This window comes from Musa acuminata, chromosome BXJ3-7 (assembly GCF_036884655.1).
Source record: "Musa acuminata AAA Group cultivar baxijiao chromosome BXJ3-7, Cavendish_Baxijiao_AAA, whole genome shotgun sequence".
Taxonomy (NCBI): Eukaryota; Viridiplantae; Streptophyta; class Magnoliopsida; order Zingiberales; family Musaceae; genus Musa; species Musa acuminata.
The window spans coordinates 35,292,574-35,315,811 of record NC_088355.1 but is presented as its reverse complement, the minus strand read 5'-3'; the positions used below and the strand labels follow the sequence as shown (position 1 = coordinate 35,315,811).

General features: G+C 40.0%; 1 protein-coding gene across 3 annotated transcripts; it reads right to left on the bottom strand.

The window, feature by feature from the left end:
- Positions 1 to 464: 464 nt before the first annotated feature.
- LOC103992235 (uncharacterized) lies at positions 465 to 23,019 on the bottom strand. 3 transcript variants are annotated; one of them, XM_009411866.3, is made up of 16 exons: positions 22,750 to 23,019; positions 19,503 to 19,591; positions 17,645 to 17,711; positions 17,431 to 17,546; positions 14,987 to 15,053; positions 14,845 to 14,893; positions 14,138 to 14,223; positions 13,760 to 14,019; positions 13,629 to 13,684; positions 5,067 to 5,152; positions 3,863 to 3,955; positions 2,988 to 3,159; positions 2,718 to 2,912; positions 2,031 to 2,578; positions 1,064 to 1,295; positions 465 to 965 (listed from the first exon to the last, which is right to left on the bottom strand). In XM_009411866.3, the coding sequence occupies exons 1-16, from the start codon at positions 22,927 to 22,929 to the stop codon at positions 703 to 705; spliced, it is 2,559 nt and encodes an 852-aa protein (XP_009410141.2). In that variant the 5' UTR covers positions 22,930 to 23,019; the 3' UTR covers positions 465 to 702. The 3 variants fall into 3 exon arrangements, with proteins under 3 accessions (XP_009410141.2, XP_009410140.2, XP_065016393.1); XM_009411865.3 differs by having other exon boundaries at positions 2,718 to 3,159; XM_065160321.1 differs by lacking the exon at positions 19,503 to 19,591 and having other exon boundaries at positions 2,718 to 3,159; positions 22,750 to 22,978.
- Positions 23,020 to 23,238: the final 219 nt, after the last annotated feature.

The following is a 23,238-nucleotide window of genomic DNA, read 5'->3' as shown; positions in this document are numbered from 1 at the left end:
GTTAGGATCATTTTATTTTATGTGCATTTATTAAATCTATTTAGTTCAGTTAAAATCGAAACTCTATAAATAAGGATATACTTGTTTCTTTTTAATTATCTATGAAAAATATTATTCAATTTTTAACAAATCCAAGGAGATCGATCCTCTCGAAGTGATCATCCTATTTTCTTTTATTTCCTTTATGATAAATCTTAGGATCTTAGGGTCTTAAGGCTTCCCTAGATCATCTCCGGAAGCCCTAGATCATCTCCAATCGTGCCATTGACACATGCATGCTTATTTTCAAGACAAATGTTACTCAAGATCACCGAGTGACACAATAATCCCCAGTGACGCAATACCACAACGAGGACTGAATTGATGAACACTATCACAAAGCTATAGAACTCTGTCCCTGCAAAACCTTCATGGCTTGAACCATTCAATGTCACAAAAAATTCAGATTCAAGAACTAATTGATGGATGTTGCAATAGCAAATTTATATCTTATAAGTTTAACAACATAATGGAATACATATCATAAAGCGCATTGAGTGCAAGTGGCAAAAGTCTCAAGGACTCTTGAAACTGTGTGGTTAATTGCAATAGCCTTGTTGTGCCTAAAACATGCAAAACTCAGCCATTAGTGGAACAGGAGTCAGTTTTGCTTAATCCACAGTAATCTGCTGCTTCAACGCTCCAGGCATCTCCATTATCCTATTAGGAAGCAATGTCTTCATCAACTGCATCATAATCCTTCATACTTCCAGTGCTCAAGTTCTCCACTTCATCAATTTCGATATCAGCAACCTCATGTTGTTCGGACAAAGTGCTTGGCCAGCTTCCAAAACGCACTGCGAGTCTTTCAAGAAGTTCTTGACCATCGGCCGGGGAGAGCAAGATGCTCAGGTTTGTCTTGCCTTTCCAGCAAATTGTAGCAATCGTCGAGGCATCTACCACAATGTCATCGGTAGTTTGATCGCCTGTAACCAGAGGATGCCATAGTAGTATAAGACTGGGGTGGGGGGGGGGGGGGCATGTCCAGGAACAAGAATAGAAGATCAGTTCATTAAAGGATTACCTTCTTTCAGAATTATGACACAGCACCCTGATATCAAACTTGATACCTTGTCACCAAAACCAGCATCTACAAAATCTGCAAATTTTATGGTCCGGTACTGTAGAAGGTGCTGGAAGTCAGCTAAAGATGCACATAAGATCTGTTTGCTGATATATGGGAGCAGCAACGGCAATCCTTCTGATGACAACCGGAAAGAACAAGGTGATGATGCATCATTTAACTTTTGTCGCTCCTGTATTGGTGGGTAAGACAGAAAACCATGTAACATATGCTATAAGCATTACAAGGAACTTTAACATTAATACTTGATCAAACTAATGAAGCAAATATGTACATGTAGCAAATTTACTCGTGAGCTTATACTTTATTCTCAACACTAATGCGTTGCCCCTGTTGGACCTACTCTCTAGATAGAGGAACTAGACTAATTACTGGAGCTCAGATCAGGATTAAGTTGGATGGAGCAAAGAGATCAGGATTAAGTTGGCTTCATAGCTTCTCTATCAGATAGCAGCTACATGTGCATGTTAACACAAACTAATGGTGATATAAGAATAGTCACAGACTAAACTGAACTCATACAAAGAAAGCCAAAACTCTTTCTAACCAAGAAACCAGTACCAGGGCAAACACACTGCACTATAACGTGGTACAAAAAAATCATAAACATGAAGCAAGAATCATCTTCAAAATGACACACGGTGGCAAATTTATGCAGGCTTGCAAGTGTGAGTGCCTATATGAACAGGCAAAATTCATAATTAAGTAATCTCAATATGTTAATGCAACATCTCATGCACACTAACACTGGTTTCTCTGGAGTATAAACAAAATAGACAATTCACAAAGGGAAAAGGATCAAATTAGAGATTTAGCGAATTAATCAGTATTTCTGAAATGTCATGAAGAATTTATTATATATGTAATTCTAAAAGGAACAAAAGCATCTAAAAAGAATAGCACTTACAAAAATCTTAAGACCAACAGATGTTATCTTTAGTCGCTCTCCAATTTGGATATTTAGCTGTAGAATATTGTGAACTGACTTTGATATATAGTATATCCTCTTCACATGATTAGAATCACTATTCCGAGTCACAAGATGACCTTCAAGTGGAAATGATTCTGAGATGCCATAGAATGATCTTATACTATTAATAATTGTTTGATTTTTGAAGAATACAACAGGATCAATTCCTCTCCATTTGCCTTGAGTTTGTAACTTTCCCTTTACCTCCTTTATTTCAGCTGGGGCAATCTCCTTATTGTTTGACACTCCTGCTTCAACAAAACCTTCATCTTTGGTACATACAGCATCATTTACTGATATATCCGTAGATTGCTTGACTGCTATATCAACAGTAGAACCTGCTAAAGCAGCAGCATTGTTGTGCTTATCTTGAACATTAGATAAATTTATTTCTTGTTTAGGTTCATCATCGAGATTCTCACTGATCTTAGCTGAGGGATGGTGTCTACTTTCAGTTGATTGTCTTACAAGGTTAATCGGAAACACTGCAAGAAGAAACATTACTTCATTAAGCAATTTTTGAATAGCAATAAAGTGATAACAAAAAGAGGGAAGTACTAGTAATATTTTTTTGTACATAATGTGAAGCATAAGCAAATGCCAAAGCTTCAGATCCTTAGTTACCCTGCAATGGAGAAAGCTTCTGGAAAACAGCAATGAAAAAGGCTCCAGTATTTTGATCATGAGGCAGTATTCTCATGCAGTTTTCAAGTGGAAATCCAGAAATTTCCTCAGAATCACCATCAAGTTTTTCACTGGAGACGATTTTGCTGGAAACTTCCTCTGGTTTACTTTCAGCTTGGTAAGTGTCAGTTGGTGCTGCAATTTTTTCCAAATTTTCACACATGGTTTGGCACAGTGTACCTACATTTTCTGGATGACTCATTCTCTCACCTTTCTCTTCCCCAGGGTTACTTCCAACAATCTCTGTCTTCTTTTGAAGATCACCAGATATAACAGTCTCTCCATAACTTTGTCCAGAAGGAAACATACTTGGTAAAACCACATTCCTCCTGTACTTGGGTACATCTTTATAAGAAGCTAGCCAAAGACCTTTATCTTTTATCTGTAAACTTAGATGGAAAAAATGTCTAGTCTAAGAAGTTTTCAGCCAGCATAATAAAACAATTATTCAAAATCTTACAAAAAGCTTATCCAAAGCAAAAAAGGAACTTAAAATGACAAAATAATTGAGAAGAAAAAAATTTATAACAGGAATCATGAATTTAAAAAAAATCAAGTGGAGGCAATAAAAATATGAAATAGTCTGGTTTAGTAGGAATTACCATTCGGTAATTATGCCTATGAAAAATATATATGCACAATTGCTAGAAATACAAGACCATAGAAGATCGTAACAAGCAGGACTATTGACAACATTTTCCATCAGCTGAAAAAAAACCCAGTTTGTCCATTCAAATCATGGTGTTAAATACTCCCAACACAATTTTCCCATTCATATCTTCCTTAGATTTTCCATGTATATTTTATATGATTGTTTTGTCTCCAGTGTCAAGCACCATCACTATTAAATCGTTTTATAGGTTTCTGATTGCATATTTATGTCTATACAGCATCTACAAAGTAAAATTTTCTAAACATCACTCCAGAAGGTCGCATACATATCCTCATCCTTCCATATGTTCAAAATGTTTAGCCATTTTACTAATTTAACATGACCAATGCTAAGAACCTCCTTCACATTAACATAATCAAAATTCAATGACTCCATTTACAGAAATTTTCTAAATTTTCAGTGCAAAGCTAACCTTCCATGTTTTAAGACCAGGACGGCGGACCAACTCAGCTAGCTCATTGGAGACATTAAGAAGCTTAACTGATCCTCTACTCCTCCGAAGAACCTACATGAATATGAGAGGCAAATTTTCACATTTGGAATTTACAAGATGCAGTGCTAAATGAAACCAACATCATCAAAGCAATATCTAGACTTATTGGAATGAGATGCATGCAAATAAACAAGTATTGCAAGATATTGGAACTTGTTCATAAAGTACAGATACTTCTCACGAAATTATGATTCAGGCATTGAACAGATAGACTCCAGCCAGTTCCCACACCAACAAAGAAGGATGATAAAATAAGTGGTCACCATTATTAAGAGGCAAATCAAAAGGCATCATAGAGTACATCATGTGTTCTAAATACCCCTGCAATTGGTACCAGGAAAGGCAGGTGCAGCTATGCACAGGATTGTGCTCCATGGCCCCAGGGCTCTCACACATATTAGTACTCCTAAATCTTAGACTAGTCATGTATTAATTACCAAAACGGTAGTATAGAATGCTCAAAAAAATTATTGAAGAAAATGATCTTAGAATAGGGTGTGAAAGATTTAATGCATAGAGGAAGAAAAAAAACTAAACCGGGTTCTGATCATGTCCCTTGTCTAACCTCTCAATCATACATCAAAATGAAAGGAATTCCTTAGTTTTTTACGATAAGAAAAATTGTCGCTGTAATTAGTATTTCAGTTTCTACACATGAAAATTTCTGTAATGATCATTATGGTACATGTTATATCCAAGAATCACAGTTGCTTCAAAGATGTTAAATACCGGTCTAATGCTATCGTATCAGTATGGTACTGAGATATCATGTAGCATACCAACATGTAACACTTAGTATTGCTGAATAAAATAATAAAAACTTAAAAAGAATGGCAGACAAATTTCTGCCAAACTGGTTTGTTACCCATACTTGATCAGATCGATAGACACTAGTTGGTAAATATGGTCCAACTGGTAGTTCAAAGTTCAAACCATGATTGATTCTTTAATGATTGTAAATAAATAAAATTTAATGATTGCAAATAAATAAAACACCATCAACATACATGAGCAAAGATAAACACTACCTTCCTGTAAGTTAAAAAGCTGACTAATGAACATATACAACATGATAAGACACAAAGGTGGAACTTAAAATCACTAATAATATATATCAAATAACCTCTGCTACAACAGCCTCATTTTCAACTGGATTCATTGAGCAGGTAGAATAAACCATTTTTCCACCCACTTTAAGTAAAGCTATGCCTGCAATGAAAAACAGAATAGTTCCAGAAGCCTATTAAATGACTTTGAGAAATCTCTAGTCTAGTGAAAGGCTGTCAATATTTGTAACAAATTATAGATCTCTTACAATGAATAACCATTGTATGTACAAAAGTATTACAAGAATGAAAAGCTCAAGATAATTGCAAATTCAAAGCATGATTGGACAGTAAGCTAAATGAGTTACAGAAAGTGGATTAAAGCAGAGAAATTCATATATATCATCTTAGTACTAGTGTATAATATGCTGAATAAGAAAAATCCAAGTTTGAAAGAAGTCACTAGTGTTGCTAGAAACCAAGGTTATAAATTTCAAATGATACCACTCATACCGGGCTGTCACGGACAAACTTCTAAATAAGGTGTTTGATGTAATGCTTGTTGAATCTCGTATTTTGATGATGAAACTACTTGATATATGTTTATGATTTAATCTGCGTTTTGAGTGACGCAGGGTGCTTCGATCAGGATGAGACAATTAAAGCAGGAACATCATGTTGTGCCGGAGGAACATGTCAGAAGATTGGACGTCGGGCCGGTGGATCGGTCGACGTATCGACAGAAGGCTTCGGGCCGTGGACTCGGGCATCGGGCCAAGAAGAGCGGGTATTGTGCCAAGGATATCGGAGTTGCGGAGTCAACTGGCCGATTGGGCAATAGGCTGCAGGAAAGGACGATGCGCCGAAGAATCGGACGAAGCGTCGAGGGACCAATGACATGCCGGACAACTTGGTTAATTGCTTAGGATTAATTGTCTCGATCGAAGTTTTTGTTTTGAGTGTGCAGGATTAACTACGATGAAAGTAAGACATGCAGCAGGAGTTGCGCCGGAGTCATGACAATGATCACGTTGGGAGTTTGAGAGCTCGACGGAAGTTCGGACAGTCGTCGGAGGTTCTACGGGAACAAATCCGAGAAGTCCAGAAGCTTGCCAAAGGAGCTCGTCGGAACTTGCCAAGTGGATCGTCGCAGTCCAGGAGTTTGTCGGAAGTCCGCAGGAGCATCACCGAGGGTTCATCGGATGATCGACGGAAGTTCACCGAAAACTCGCCGGAAGAAGCGAGTGACGCACCGAAGCAAGCTGCAGAATATGTCTTAGGAAATAATCGTAGTTAGCACTTTGATTAAGTTAGAAATGGGAGGTGATCCTATTAGCTTAATCCTGGGGCAATTGGGCCCCTGAAGAACTCAAATTGGGTCGAATGGTTCAACCCATTCGGACCCAGGTTGCTGTGGGAGGTGCAACCGCCCAGGCAGGGAGGTAGCATCGCCCAGGCTATGTCTCCCAGCGAGACTGGGAGGTGCAACCGCTCCAGCCAAGAGGTGGCACCGCCCCGGGCTCAGTCTCCGAGCGAGACTGGGCGGTGCAACCTCTTCTGTCAAGAGGTAGCACCGCCAGAGCTCAAGTTTCGAGCTCTGCCAGGCGGTGCAACCTCTCCAGTCAGGCGGTGAAACCGCCTGAGCTCGGTCTTCGAGCTCTGGCAGAGAGGTGCAACCGCCCCTGACAGAGGTGGCACCGCCCAGAGGCTCAGTCTTCGAGCTCTGCCAGGCGGTGCAACCGCCCCAGTTAGGAGGTGCAACCGCCTGATCCCGGAATTCCGGGATTTGATCGTTTTGAGCTCCAAATTTGAACTGGGTTGGGGCCTATAAATACCCCACCCATTCAGCACTGAAAGCACAGAACACACACACGAAATCTTGCTGTCTTTCTGTGATTCTTAGAGCTCAAAACTGTTAGTTCTCCTCTTTCTGTTCTTCAAAAGTTTGAGTTGAAAAGAGAGGAGAGAAAACTTCTGTAAGGGTTGTCTCCTAAGCCCACTAAAAGGAGTGAATCTGTAAGAGGGCGGTTGGCCTTCGCTTATTGAAGGAAGGCCTCTAGTTGACGTCGGTGACCTCGTCGGTGGAGGAAGCCAAAAGTGGAGTAGGTCAAGATTGACCGAACCACTCTAAATCTCGGTTTGCATTTCCTTTGAGTATTTTACCTTCACTGCAAACTTCTCAATAGCTTACTGCCCTCTGCAATTTTACGAACGAGTTTCAAGGTTTAGACGAAAATCTGCATTTAGACGTAAAACTACATTTAGACGTAAATCGGCTTTCCTCGTACAATCATCATATTTTAGTTTACGTTTACGTCTTGATTTCAACTGCATACTGCCTTCTGCGGTTTTACAAACGAGTTTCAAAGTTCAGACGTAAATCTGCGTTTAGACGTAAATCTGCTTTTTGCAGATTACTTTTTGAGCTGTACAATAGCAGCACACTGTCTTTATACTTCTGCTTAAACTGCGTTTTATCTAAACAAGTGATTTACGAATCGGCACTTAGACGTAAATCTGTTTCTTCGTACGAACGTCGGATTTCAGTTTGCGCCGATATTCTGGTTTTCTTCATAGCTGCAAACTGCCTGCATAGATTGACTGCAACCTTGCTTAGTATCAACTTTCATATAGAGTTGTCTTTATCGTTCAAACGCAGCTTTCGGTTTTAATCGCAGAAAGTTTTCCGCTGCACTAATTCACCCCCCCCCTCTTAGTGCTCTCGATCCTAACAATGCTTATGTATGTCCGTGTTTTTTGGCATGTTCATGTCTTGTACAACATGTAGAGGGGCGACCAAAGGCTTAATAGTCCCATTTTAGTTGGGTTGGTGGCCTCTTTAGGCTTGTAAATAAAGGTTGTGTCATGTGGACACGTGCGAGAGATTCTCGGTCTATAATGGACCATTTTACCCTTTGTTGTACCACTGTTCAGAGCTTGTAAAGTCTGTTTGTAATTTGCATTGTCTATGAAGTGTTTTTCGGAGATGTTTGCTTGTGGATCCCGATTGAGGCGTTCTCTCTAACCCGTTCTCTCTTTTGTTGGTCCTAAGGGACAATGGGAGGCTTCGGGGAGGCTGATCTTTACGGATGGACACGCAAGGGTGCCGCACGACTTAGGCAAAACCAGCTAAGTCCGTGACAAATGGTATCAGAGCGGGACAAGCACTCATAGAAACACTTAGCATGCAAACGTGGGGGACCTAGCGAGGCTACGTTGAGGGCAGTCAGCACACGCGCGACCATTTGAGGGAAAACGGGCATGGAGATGTAGGGAAAAGGAGTCGCTCAGAGGAGCGGGCATCTGAGATTGGCATTCAGAGGAATGGCCAACCCTTCGCGCAAGAGGCACCGCGAGAATAGGCAAGCTTGGAAGAATGTGGAGCGCACAAAGGTTGGGATAGCTGAGTTTGAGCTACGACTCAACGTTGACAACCATACTTGATGGTGCTCAAGACAAGCGAGGCGCTTGGTAAAGGATGAGACCATCCAAGGTGGAATGAGTTGCTCAACGACCAAAAGAGTTCTGTAAAGCTCACAGAGGTGAGGGGAATTGCTAACTCGAAGAATTTGGTACTCATGCATGGGCTTGTATGCGAACGATGGAATGTTCGTGGCCATCCCAAGGCGACCGAAACTCGGTGCCATAGAGCATTGAAACTTTCTCTTCGGCATGTGAAGGATACGTCCGTAGGAGGCTGAAGTGTGCAACGAGTTCAGCATGTTGCTAGGCCTTGAGGGTGCAGCGGGGATTGTATTGACGGGGAGTCGCAATCTAGCAAGTGCGTTTGCAGGAGGCAGAACAATGCACAGTTTGTTCAGCAGATCGGAGTAGTCCAAGGGGATGGTGGTCTTCGAAATGAAGAGAGATGTTGCTCCAACGGGGTAGTTATCCATGAGGGATAAGTCCTGGCTCTCCAGAGGGAGAATTATGTGGGACGGACCTCACATGTTGAGGAGGAGTACCTCAACAAACAACAACTCCACGAAGCTCAATGGACTGAGCAAGCGGCGAGGAGTCGTCGCATGATCTCGCTTGAGAGAATGCATTAGTTGATACATTGCAAGATCAAGTGGGGGAGCGACCCAAAGCAACTTAAATGAAGGCACACTTGGAGTCGATGTGGAGATCGGACTCAAGGGAGGGCTGACCCGTGGAATGGTGGGCGCGAGGGCCACCATCAACTCAATGTGAAAACGAGGAGCGGAGCAACTTGGGTGTAACTTGGCGAAGTACTCAAGCCGCATGAAGGGAGCCAGCATAGAAGTTGGAACGTGGAGCAGAGGCACTATGCTTTCCTTAGATAGAGGTCAAGGACATGAACTCTTGCAGAGGCAAGAGTAGGATCATGTTGTTCCATGGGTCCTTCATTCTGACGGAGCGGACTCATCTTGCATGGTGCCAAAGACGAAGGGAGCTTCGGGGCACATGCACATTATCTCGGAGAAGCATTTGATGGAGGAACTAAGGCGACTCAATTTGCGGAGGCGAAGTTGGGTACAGAAGGCCTTAGCACGGGGCAAGAGGACGCAGAGGCGGGTACTCTTGAAGAATATGCCATAGTGTTGCCATTTGAGTTGCTATGAAGGAAGCGGTGCGCAACGGAGATTGTGCTGGTAGGGGCAGAGGCCCAGGATCCAGACAATGGTGCACAAATTACAGTGAAGTCGGTGGACTTCGGGAGCTACTAGGCGACGGACTGTCCTAGAGCAGTGCTTCATCTATGTGTAACCCAAGAGTGGGTGGATGAAGGTCGATTGCCAAAGGAGCGAACAAAATCGAAGGTGGAGGAGACCCTGCGATGTATTGGCAGAGGCCACACATAGAGGGTTCACAATTCGAGTTTATTCCACAATGATCAGAATGCAATGGAGATGTCACCAAGAGGCGACATAGTGTAGCGGATCGTGGTGGAACAGTTCGTGGCAATGCGATACACACGACTTAGACCCGTGAGGGACTAGATCATACGGAGGTATGATCGGGAGCTACTGGAAGCTCCACTTCGGTGAACAACACGACGACAAGAAGGGCTATGGATTCAATGAGTGAAGGCCATGGTACCGCAGAGGCGGGTCTTCCGTGCGTGCATCGAATTTTTGCATCGGATGAAAGCCTTGGTCATCAGCATATGGGGGCTGTGTTCCACCAAGGGAAAAGTTCGAATGCAAGTACCAGTGAGTTCCATGGGAGGGACTTGATCATGCAGAGGTATGATCGAAGCAGCTGGAGAGTTGGACTACTCCAAAGCTCATATTCGCTTAAGGGAGCCCGACAAGTCAGAGGATAAGGTCGAGTAATCGAACGTTGCTACCAAGGAAGCTAGGGAGAGCAGAATCGGTGCAAACTTTATAATGCGTTGGCAGAGGCTATGCATGGGAGTTGCAGTCTATCTTTCCATCGACCAGGGGGAGCTGCTTGGAGAACACAGAGGTGTTGAAGCAGGGGGTCGAAAGGGGCGAGAAAGCGACAACGAGTCCAGAGGGACTTAGCTACCCAAAATCAAGCATCAGTTAGAATGGAGGTGGACTCAGAGGAGTGCCACTGAGACATATCTACTGATCGTGAAGAAAAGGGATGCAGATGCGAGGTGATGGATAGTAGGGCCATAGGCATGGCACCGCAATGGTACCGTAAAGGCGGGACTTCCGTGAAAGTCATTGATCCCTTGCTCTCATGGAGGGAGAGCGCTTGGTCGTGGAAGGGGCCGAGGAGGTGGAGCATGCAGAGGCAATCTCCAAGTACCGAGACAAGGCTGAAGGGTAGAGGCTAAAGAACTTCGTAAGACCGGTGTCAATGTGCTTCTCATCAAGATAGCCGAAAGTGAAGGACTTCGGGTCATGCAAGAGTGCATAACCAAGGAACGAAACAGGCAGTATGCGGTGCTGTACCTTTGCTACTTAGCGGAGTAGGCGGCAGGGTTGATGGAGAAGACGGTACAATCCCAGAGGCGACCAAACCTATGAGAGAATTACTCGAAGTTGAGGTGAAAACTTTCTGCATTCCAGAAGTTCGATGGCATTGAGAAGGTGAATCACAGTAGCTAACTCAACGCAAGGAGTGCAAACACTTCAAGTGCTTCAGAAGTGTGAGCAAAGAGCAGGCGAAGTCCAGTAACCAGCTCGATGCATGAAGTACAACCTCGAGGAGGCGAGCGAAGTCAAGTAACCATTGCCTTCTCAACTCTCAAGAGAATGGGCGAAACCGAGTACCCCAATTCTCTTATCTATCCAGTAGAGGAGCTCTGTATATGTTCAAAGACCCTTCGAAAATAATGTAAGACAATAGTTATCAAATTCTCACCAACGGTGATCAGTGTTACTGAGAGTAGATTGTCCGCTTCATTTCCCAACGAAATGCCAATCGAAAGCGGAAGTGATGCGAACCTACTTGGATGTGACAACTAAGTGAAAGAAGAGTCAATGAGCAAATTTTGTGGAGGAAGGACCCAAAACTTCAGAAGTTTGCGAGACGATGCTCGTTAAAGCTCCAACAAGCATCCACCCGGTTCAAACAACATGAGGAATTTGAGAGACTGGCGCAGTAAGGATGGTCTTTTCCTTTATCTGGGAGATCCGCAGGAATCAACAAGGATCAACACAACTCAGCCAACCCCACACCAGAGTCAGAGTCATTGGTGAGTTGAAGCAACATGACGGATCAAAGGTTCGACTACTCAAAAACAGCAACGGAGAGCAGCTAGGAGCCAAGAGGCGCATTGTAGCTGAAGCAGAAGATTAAAGACTCAGCAAAGGCGAGGAGTTGCAATGTCGACAAAGGCTTCAACGAGGACGTCGAAGGAATAAGTGGGGGAGAATGTCACGGACAAACTTCTAAACAAGGTGTTTGATGTAATGCTTATGTATATCCGTGTCTTTTGGCATGTTCATGCCTTGTACAACATGTAGAGGGGTGGCCGAAGGCTTAATAGTCCCATTTTAGTTGGGTTGGTGGCCTCTTTAGGCTTGTAAATAAAGGTTGTGTCATGTGGACACATGCGAGAGATTCTCGGTCTGTAATGGACCATTTTACCCTTTGTTGTGCCATTGTTCAGAGCTTGTAAAGTCTGTTTATAATTTGCATTGTCTATGAAGTGTTTTTCGGAGATGTTTGCTTGTGGATCCCGATTGAGACGTTCTCCCTAACCCATTCTCTCTTTTGTTGGTCCTAAGGGACAATGGGAGGCTTCGGGGAGGCTGACCTTTGCGGATGGACACACAAGGGTGCCGCACGACTTAGGCAAAACCAGCTAAGTCCGTGACAGGGCGGTACATACCGGTTCGCCACCAGACTAGAATGTGGACCGCCCATTACCAAGCGAAACGCTTGATATGGTCTCGTATCGAGCGTTAATGGTCGAAATTTCGACCGTTACAACCCAAAACATGTCGGTAATGATCGATTTCGACCGTGACCACCCGCTACCGAACAGTATCAGCTTGGCTGCGGTGAGGGAAGAAGAAACATCAACGCAAGAGAGAGTGTTCGAAGAAGAGGGAGATTCGGGAGAACCTCGACGCATCCTGATCCGACACCGCCCACCCTCAATGATTCCCGATCCAGGAGGGCACGGCCAGGCGACAGCTAGAGCAGCGGAAGAGGTGGTCTCCTTCGTCGCTTCGTCTGCGATTCTGCGGCTTCTTCGCCGCGTTCTTCGTTGAAGGCCGGAGACGTCGGCGGCCTTTGATGTCTTCGACGCCTTCTTCATCTAACGTTGTAGATGAGGACATAAAGGAGACCACATTCTTTTCCTCGTCTGAGGCAATGACGAGAAGAGGAGGCGACGTTGTCGAGGTAACATACACCTCCTTTTCAGATTTTTTATATTTTTTTATAAAAATATATTTTTATATTATATATATATATATATATATATATATATATATGTATGTATTGTACCGAGCAAAGCTCGATACACCGGTACTCCCGTACCATACCGAGCAAAGCCCAATACTCCGGTATGATACGAAATTTCAATCCTTGCTAAAAACTATCTTACAACGAAAGTGGGTCTCCAATCACTTTTATAGAGCAGGGCAAAGAGGTTAAAAGCATTCATCCATCATGTTGCATGGCTGCTCTAATAGAAATGTTATCTCCTTTCTGAAAAAATTTTCATAATTGACTGAAAACATTTGATACATGCATAATAAAAGAACTCAATTACATGAACCAATCTCAAATTCGCAGCACACAACTCCAAAGGTTTGAAATCACTTCAAATATGCCTATGTTTTACATTTAAACTACAGAAATCAACAGGCATTGACACCCCCTCCTGATAGAAGCTATACAAGCAAAGGAAAAAGAACCAATCATCCTTGATCTGGGTATTCTAATCTATCACTCAGAAGGTTACCTATCCTGACAAAAATGATATATTCCAACAATTGAAACTATTGATATTTGCATTTTACAAACACAGGCAGGCAGATGAATATAGAAATAAAGATTGAGAGTTCTAACACACATCAAGAACATGCTAATATCTAAAATAATAAATAATAATGTCTACATACAAAATAACAGTTGTAATTTATCACCAGTAAGTCAAAACCTAAAGAAAATCCACAACACAAAATTTTGAACGCTCACTAAGACAAATTGACACAATAAATTTATTGTTATAGGGTTGTTACCACGCATTGCAATCTCAACTTGAAGACGATGAAGCCCAGAACCCATTCCTGCATTCCTGTATGTACCCATGCCTAATAAAGAAACTGGAAGAAGAACAATCAAATACTGAGGAAAAAATTTCAGAGCTGACCATTTCCTCCAGATATCAGGAGCCTTCCGAAGCGTGCCATCGCCACTGCAAGGAACATCACACAAAACACGATCGAACTGCAAATTACTTTTACTAAGCTCTTCCTCTCCTTTAAAAATCTCCTCATGGTCCTTCATGAAAGAACAAGTAGGGAAATGTTGTGCTTCATGATTTGTTACTACCAAGTTGGCAGTGCACATCCTTTTTGTTTGATGGATAAGAAGATTGCATCTTTGAACATCAACATCATTAGCTATCACCTGTATTATCAAGCAAAGGTGATTCTGATCAGTATAGGTATCCTAACATCGAATTCAATATGGCTATTTATTAAAAAAATCAAGAAAAAATAAATAGGCAGAAGGTATTGGAAACTACCAGTCCATTTGGAAGTAGTCCAGGTTTGATTGATTGGTGTATCATTTCAAGTAACTGGAAAGTTTTAGATCCCGGAGCTGCACACACTGCACCATGCAAAAAGTAAAGAAAATGCTAAGCTGGCCGCATTAAGCAAGCTAAATTACAAGTACATAATATTTCAAAATAGAAACTTGATGATGACTACCATCAGACTGAAAAACATAATTTAAGATCTGACAGAAAATTTTACAAGCCCAAGATATCAAAGAGACAGACTGGATATATTTTCAGTCATGCCACATGTTGAAGTTTACTTGAGATCACTACCCTTCAGATGCCACTTCTTAGGGGTAAAAAGTTAATTCCATAAGAGGATTCAAGATGACAAATTAAAGGACTCAGTATAAGAGAAGAATAAACTTCATCAAGGCTTAATCTAGAAGTATAATGTAAATAAAAAAAGAAAGCTTACTTTCATATTGTTATACAAAATAATAAAATACAGTAAAAGAGTTACATGGTTTTTCATGAGGGTAATCAAGTATTTGTGGTTATGGCATGACCTTGAAATAATAATAACACAATCAGTACTTACATAAAAACTTGATATAAAATTTAAAGTTAAGAATTGTGCTTCCTAAGACAATGTATATAAGAACCCTGATGAATTTGCAAAATAATAATTAACAAGTACAAGCAGGGAAGTAAAAGAGCAATTAACATACTGTCAAGGACATGGTGATCTGGATGCACATCCAAAAATAATGGAGGTACCTGTATTGATATTGTATTTAATTATACTTCAGGAATTGCTAACATAACCACATATGCATCAAATGCAAAATACAAACAAGAAAAAGTAACCACCATGCTAACAGCTTCCTGCCTTGTTATGTTTCCAACCTCATTCTCCTGCTTTAGAAACTCATGGAACCTGGAATTCAACAAAGATTTATCATATGATAAAGGTAATCATAGAACCAAGAAACTAGCCAACTACCGCCAATTTATTTATTCAATGAAAAAAAAAAAGCACAGGATTCATAAGTTGTTAATAAATAAATCTTCTCTTACTTAGCAATCAAGGGTTATTTATCAGCAAAGACATTCAGAATTTTTCAAATAAATTGAACATTTTATAGTTTTATGGTATTATGGTTAGCATATACATTTAACATTCACTCAATCCATTCAAAGGAATTTATGTATGTAATACTGATGCATATCATTTAGTATGCACTATGTGATACATAAATAATAGGTACAAGCTGCTGACACAGGGTAATGCCAGAATCTTTTTTTTCGTGCTTTTACTCACAAGTACAGGAAACAAAAAGAACCAGATTCTCAGATATAAAAATGACCTGCCAGTATGTAAGAAATAAAACACATTGCATAAGAAATTTTATGTGCAAGCTATGTCCTATTTCTTATTGTTATGCTGACTACAGCATATCTTAGTCCTTCTGGTGATACCGACAGCTATGATTGTGCAAACCATGAAGGTTCAAGCTTAACTTACCATGAATAAAATAATATGATCCGAGATTTAGAGGAGTCTTTTTTGCCTCCTAAACTCGTAAAAGAATCTGGTACTGATGGTCTTAGTTGAAACAGTTTGCAAATCAATTCAACTAAGACCTTAGCAGATTAGGTGCTTTTACATATGTTTCCACATTGTGATAACAGACAATGGCTCAGCCCAGAGGATTACAATAAGTTATATATTATTTTTTTAATTAGTTAAAATATATTTTCTTCATTCTTTGTTATTAGATCCTTATTCCCCATAATGTTTCCTCAACATTTCAATTTATAACCTCGCATAAGTCACAATTCATGTTCAACATACTAAACCTTGTTTTATGTCAGAAGTAGTTGTCAAATCTGTTTATATGACAACTTACAACTAAAGATTTTCTTGGCCTTGCATAGGCCATGTAAGAAATAATTGCCATTGATGTGTTTGGCATTGCTCATTATGTGTCTCACTTCTTTCTACATGCTGACCATGCAGTATTAAGCCTTTGAGTGTTATTGTCAACTGATTTGCACCTTATATATGTCTTCATCCATCAGACCCAGGTTCCTTTACATTTTCAATATACAAGGAGATTCCTGAAAACCTTGAAGCATATCACTGACGGTCTTGCATATCACTTTGTAAGCAATAAGGTTTAATAGAAGCTAAATATTTTTCTCCTTCGTGTCAACCAACTTTGCTTGATAACACACCAATGAAATTATAAGTTGACACTATTGTGAATTTAACCATGTCATAACCCTGTTGTTATTTAGATTTCCTGCACAACTCGGAACTAATAGCCTTATAACCAACAGTTGGTCATATTTATCATAACCAGAACTGAAGACTAGTCTGCAGTAAAGCAGAAATGTGTTTTTCATCCAGCAGCTTCATCATTTCTTGGCACCAAATATAGGAGTTTGATCACAAGAAACAAACTGTGACAAGTTAAAGGCTAATCTTTTAGTCTTTATTTCTTGATCCTCATCTAATGAGCATGCTCTAACACAAAGTTCTGTGATAATCCTCTGACCATTACGAAGTTATATGGCTCCAGTACCTCACAATTTTTTTATTAAATATATACCACCAATCTCAAATTACTGTACCAAAGGGCTTGCAGCAGTGAGTTGCAAAACCAATATTGAGCCACAATTACTACAGCAGAATGTGACTTGTGAAATTCTATTCAAGATTTTAATTGTATGATGCAATCTACAGCTAGTATGGTCTTAGCATAATTGAGAGCTAATCAAGTTATAATGCAAGATATTGCGGTAAGTTGAAGATAGTCATCCACTTGGCTCGATTCATGCCAAAGAAAGATTAGTGATTCAAATGAAAAAGCTCAACTCTATCAAGTATATTTTGACCAAGACAGATCTATGGATTCATACATTGAAACCGTTTCCCTTTGTTCTAACTTGAAGAATCATTTGTGCTTCAAAAAAATATGCTTTTACAATCAGTCTGAAGTTATCATTCCTAAACAAAATGTTTTACTAATAAGCAAACGCCATTTCTCCTATTATTCAGAATCTACCAATTATCTATCATATGAACAGTTTGTTGTGCTGACAAAAAGTTTGTAAAACAAAACAATAAAACATTGATGTGTACAGTGTACATTCAAGCCTCTCGTATGCATTATGAACATAAAGATCAAGTCATATAGATATTCATCCATGGAAATAACTTCTTGTTCATTTTGCCTCAAAAAAAGGATTCTTTTAGTGCTTATAGTTAACGTCTGTTCACCAAAACTCAAAAGATTTAGAAAGACGACCTCTCAAGTGTTTGGTTTTTCCTAAGTTGCATCCTCGAGAAATTCATGTGCCAGGCGAGTTTCCCTGGATACCAAGGCAAAGGTCTAATAGCTTCCATTTCACACACATCATTAACCTGTCAACAATAAGAAAGACAGAAAGAACCAAGAAAAATGAGATGTGAACGGATAAATTAGCATAAGTATTAAGCAATAAAAAAGACATTATGGATACCTCAGCTTTCAGAGATTGTATGAAGTCATTTTCCAACTGCAGCATGATATCCTTACAGAACTGGCCACTGTATAAAGTTAGTGCATTAGAATTCCAGTTAATAATCTTAGCAGTCAAAAGAACTAAATGTATAAGACATAATGTGGTCAACACGAAGAAAGAAATAGGGAACTTAAGGAGTAACCAGAAATAAATTCAAAATCACATGCAAATTTCTGGCCTGCAGAAGACTAAGCACATATCCAGTACAAGACGTACAAGATACAGGATACATCCACAACAAAGCCTATATCACCCAGTCCAGGACAAATTTTTTCGTTTTTTCTATGTTTTCAGACTTCTTTCTGAAAATCGTACCGGGATACCAATAATTCGTACACCGATATGGACCAGTATGGTACTGATCCGTGTACTAACCAACATGGTACCGATACATGAAATTGTAAATCTTGCTTTGGACAAATACTCAATGTTGGTCAACAAAAGCTTAATTGTGGGGAAAAAATTATCGGGGATAAGGGTCTAATGGCAAAAGAATGAAGAAAACATATTGTACATAAAGCAAAAAATAAGATATAGCAAACTATCTACAATGTGGTAGCACATGCTAAGCATGTGTTAGCAGACTCGTATATAATTAGGGTGCTAACTAGAGAGATATGGTAACCACGCATACTCAATATACTGAAAACAAAGAATATCACCAAAATCTTGGAATCAAGCTTTTAAAGAAATTGCAAACCACACTATTGCTAACGTGACACCAGTGATTGCAAAAGGCGCTCGGGCGAGGCGAGGCGAGGCCCGAGCGCCTCGCTAATGTCCCAGGCGACGCGCTTCAAACAGGCGCCGCTTGGGCGCTCGCTCGAGCCCAGGCGCTGGGCGCTTCGAGCGAGCACCTGGGTAAACCAAGGCGACCGAACCAGAATTTTAGGTCTGGTTCGGTCCTGGTTCGGTTGTTAGTTGGTTCAATCGAACCAACTAAACCGATATAACCCCAACCCTAATCCTAACCCTAACCCAACACTAACCTGCTGCCGCTGCCGCTCTCGATCCCGATCCCGATCGCGATCTCGTCGCTCGCTACCGCTGCTCCCGCTGCCGCTGCTCACCGCTGTCGCTACTCGCGCCTCCCGCGAGCCCTCTCGCTGCTCGCGCCTCCTGCGAGCCCTCCCGCGAGTCTTCCCGCTGCTCGCGCCTCCCTCGAGCCCTCCCGCTGCTCACGCCTCTCGCGAGCCCTCCCGCGAGCCTTCCCGCTGCTCGCGCCTCCCTCGAGGCCTCCCGCTGCTCGCGCCTTCCGCTCCCTTTCCCTTTCCCGCCGCCGCTGCCGCCGCTCACTGCTGCCGTCGCTCGCCACTGCTTCCTCGTTTCTCCATCAGGCTTAGTATACTCTTAATATTAAGTTTATTTGAATTTTGAAATGATTAATTTTCTATTAATAGATTAATAATATATTATTTTGATTTTAATGTTGTTAATTTTTATTTATTTGAAATTATTGTTATAATTATATTATATATTTTTATAATTTAGATAATTTTAAATAATTATATTATATATTTTTATAATTTAGCGCCTCGCTTCGCTCGGGCGAGCGCCTAGCGCCTCAGGTGTTTGTGGACCTTGGCGCCTAGCGCTTTTTAAATCACTGTGTGACACAATGACAAAACAAGCTTTTAATAACAATATCACAAATGAGAAAACAAGACAATGGTGACCACAATGCTTCCACCACATATTTGGGTTTGGAACAGACCAATAAGACAGATAAAAGAAGCCAGCTTCTATTACCTAAGGATATTGCAGTTACACGTATAAATGTGCAACTGTGGTGTAAAAAATAACAATGAGAAAGTACCTCAGATTTATTCTAAATGCAGCTGGTAGTGGCTTCCGGAGGACACAAATGAATTCTTCCCACTCATCCTCCGGTACAATACCTTGCTCCTATAACAAATATAAAACTATGACAATTAATGTGGATTGGATGTAGATATCAACAAGAAGTTACACTTGTTTAATAAACAACTAACTGATCTATATGACTAGCAGCAAAACACTTATAACACAAATACAACATTTTGAAGTTTCATATTCAGCACTGCTAGTTGACATTACATATAACCATGTCATACAAAAGCACAATTGTTTTAATTAGTGTTACAATTTTGAGTACAAGGTCACAGTCATGTGATCAGGGTGTGATGATTCACTCTTACCAATATGAGTAACTTATTCCTATCAGCACATAAAATGCGTTATGCTGCACTGACCATTACATACTGGTCAACTTAAGAACTAGTCCAAGATTAAGACATGTATGAAACTATGTTTCAAGTACACAATTAAAATTAGATAAAATAATACACACTTGAAAGATTGCATATATGCATATTCAATATGTCCAGAGGTATATTTGATTTCTAGACAATTTCAGTGGAATATGAAAGTTCAGAATTTGACAGAGCTATTTAAGCAATCCTACAATCTCCTCAACTTCAAACATGCAATCCTACAATCCCTTCAACTTCAAACATGATTTGGCTTTAAGTTATCTTGAAAACTCAAGTGGTATGACCAAATGACAATTTTTTTATTAAAAAAGAAGAATAACGAACATGGTTGGACATTCTTGATATTGTCATAGCAAAATATTCTGGAACCATCTTGAACTACACGTGAAGCTCAACTTGCAAGATCCATAGCAATTCCAGCATAAATTATCATTAAGGATCCCAACCTGAATAAAAGCACCCTATAACAGAGTTTGTAAATGAATACTCTGTTGGCAAGAAATTAGACTCTGTAGCCATAATGTGAAAAATAAACACATAAATCATTATATTTCCTTGTTCAATAAAAACAAAGATCTAAGCTTTTAAGTTTTACGATCATAGATATATCAAGTATTATGATGGACAAATCACACTGTACCATGAGATTCAAACTGGTATCTTAATTCAGAAAGGAAAAACTTGGTGCATGAAAAAAAAAAGAGCGATGTTTTAAAGATAAGAGAAAATTATTCAAGCACTGTCTTATGCCAAATCTTAAGGAAAATAGTTCTATTGTAGAATAGAAATACCACTGCAACCACTATATTTGATCAGCACTTTAGCTTCACCTTTTTAACATATGCACTTCCTCAATTTATCCTATGTGCTTTATCAAGTTCACAAAACCAAACAGAGATTAGGATTGGCCTGCAATACAATCGAGCTTAAGAGAATATGCCAAATGACAGTTGGGAAGATCAAAATCCAGCGGGAGAATATATTAAACATATATACTATATTATTCAACCGAATATAATTTGCCTATAAATTAAAAAAAAACTTGTAAAATCTTTTTTAAAGAAACTCTCAGAAGGTACATTTTTTTGGCATGTGCACACCTACTTTAGACCTACAAGATTTTGAAAATTCATTTTACAATCTACTTTAGTCTCACGAGAGTTTTAAAAAAAATCCCTAGTCCTCACTGAATTACAACATAAATCCTTATATTGAAAATTAGTGGTATATTTTACAAATACAGTAAGGTTTCCTTTAATTCTATCAATTTTTAATTACTAACTTTTTGAGCCATTAATAAAAACAAACTTGTACCATAAACAAATGAACATTAAAAAATATAAATTAAATACATAAGGGTTTCATTAATCATTAAAAACCAAAGCCAAACAAAAATTATAAAAAAGTATACCTAGGATATCAAAATCCCAACCAACTGTTATTGATTAGGCTCTATCTGAATCACATAAGGATTATTTTTGTAGGAATCTTTTCTATGCGTCCATGGGAACTCTCTATCTTCATATTCCCTCTTTCTTCTCATTTCTACCATAGTTTGGGAGGGAAAACCAATCCCATTGGACTAAATATGTCGATTGTCATGGGCTATGAAATTGACCCCACAATGCATGTGAAGAGGTTAAACTAGCAGATAAATTTACTATCTACTTTTTTTCTCTCACAACTCTACCATAGTTCAAGACAATGGATCCCACTAGATTAGTGAGGTAAGATCATCATGGGCTCTGAGGTTGACTCCACAACGCAGGTGAAAAGTTAAAGCTTGAAGGTAAATCCTGAATTACCTTTACAATTTTATAAGATGTATAATATATTAAAAGAAAAACAAACTATTTGTCAGATGGATTACAATGAAATAGTGATATTCATAAGAAAAGAAAGTTTGGGTGTGAATTTTTTCTCTGTTTCCCTGTTAATTAGGTTATGACTCCAGCAGTGGTTTTCTTTAAAACAGCAACTTTTTTCCTGTTTGGTTTTCTATATAGTTAATATTAAGCTATAATGGAAAAGGATTTTAAGAAATTATAGAGATCTTAGAATAACGTTTGGTTTTATGTACAATAATTTTAAACTATAATAGAAAAGGGTTCTAAAAAACTATTGAGATACTAGAATAATTCTTCGAGAGGACATCCTAATTCTAAAATCAATTTTTTTATAGAAATTATGTTCATTTTAACTTGTCATAACTATATTTTTCTTTGACCGAATTTTCTTTTGAGACATATAATTTGGGCTTTTTCCCTTCGTGTGCATCATTGCATAGAATTTAGCTTGTATATAATTATGCATATACGATAAGCTATAATACGTCATAGCAATTAACAACCGGACTGCTGCTAAGGCTTAGGTATTAAAATATTTACCCCTCCATCATTATGATCATTCTGGTCGAATATTTTGTAAACAAAACAAATTCCATATAGCATTATCAAATATGCGCATGCAGAGAGGTTCAAAAGATAAATTGCAAATGTTTTCATCGTTACAGTAGTAGCACCGTCAAACCACAACATATAATAATGCATTCAAAAAATTTAACCAGAGGCTATCCCTTGCATTTTGTCACATATTGAGCATTCTTGAAGTGTAGGTTTGCTACAAATGCACAAAGAAATTGTATATGTTCTATGCCTTAGGAACAAAGTGATCTGCAAATGAACGTGATTAGAGAGAAACATATCTTCCGCAACTGAAAGCATATTAGAAGAACGAAGAATCTTGATTGGCAAAATCTGAAAGGACACAGAAAAACATCGTCAACAGGGGAGGACGGGGACGGGACGATACCTTGTAGTACTCCTCGAATCCGGGGTTCTGGGTGGCGAAAGGCTGCCAGGTGGGGTTGGACTCGCCCTCGGCCGAGGGGTCATCGGACCGGCTCTGCTTGGTCTCGTGCTTCCATACGTTCTCCCGGCTCTGCTTGAAGTGCCGCCGCTGCGTCCGGCCGCGCTTGCGCCCGCCGCCCATTGCCGCCGTGCACCGATCAGCCCGGTCGCTCCCAACCCCGGTGGCGGCGGATGTGGTGCAGTCCCTAAGGGCTTGTCGCTCGATGGACGTTTCCACTTCCCTATCCCCTCGTTTCGGGGTTTTAAGCCCTCACATCACGCGCCAGTCGAGCCGGTTTAGCCTGACCGGTCGAAACGTTGCGCACGGATTGGGTTCATCGGTGAGCCTAAATTAAATTAACCGAACCCGTATAATATAAAATTAGTCTCAAATTGAGTTCGGAGTTGGCTAAATTAATCGGTTTCGATTCGGATTAGCCTCAAAAAATCG

Coding starts and splice junctions, on each gene's coding strand:
- LOC103992235 (XM_009411865.3), bottom strand. CDS start 22,929: ATGGGCGGCGGGCGCAAGCGCGGCCGGACGCAGCGGCGGCACTTCAAG. Junction 15,054..17,430: donor AAAAACCAAACACTTGAGAG/GTCGTCTTTCTA, acceptor GTTGAATTCCAG/GTTCCATGAGTTTCTAAAGC. Junction 14,224..14,844: donor AGATCACCATGTCCTTGACA/GTATGTTAATTG, acceptor TGCATGGTGCAG/TGTGTGCAGCTCCGGGATCT.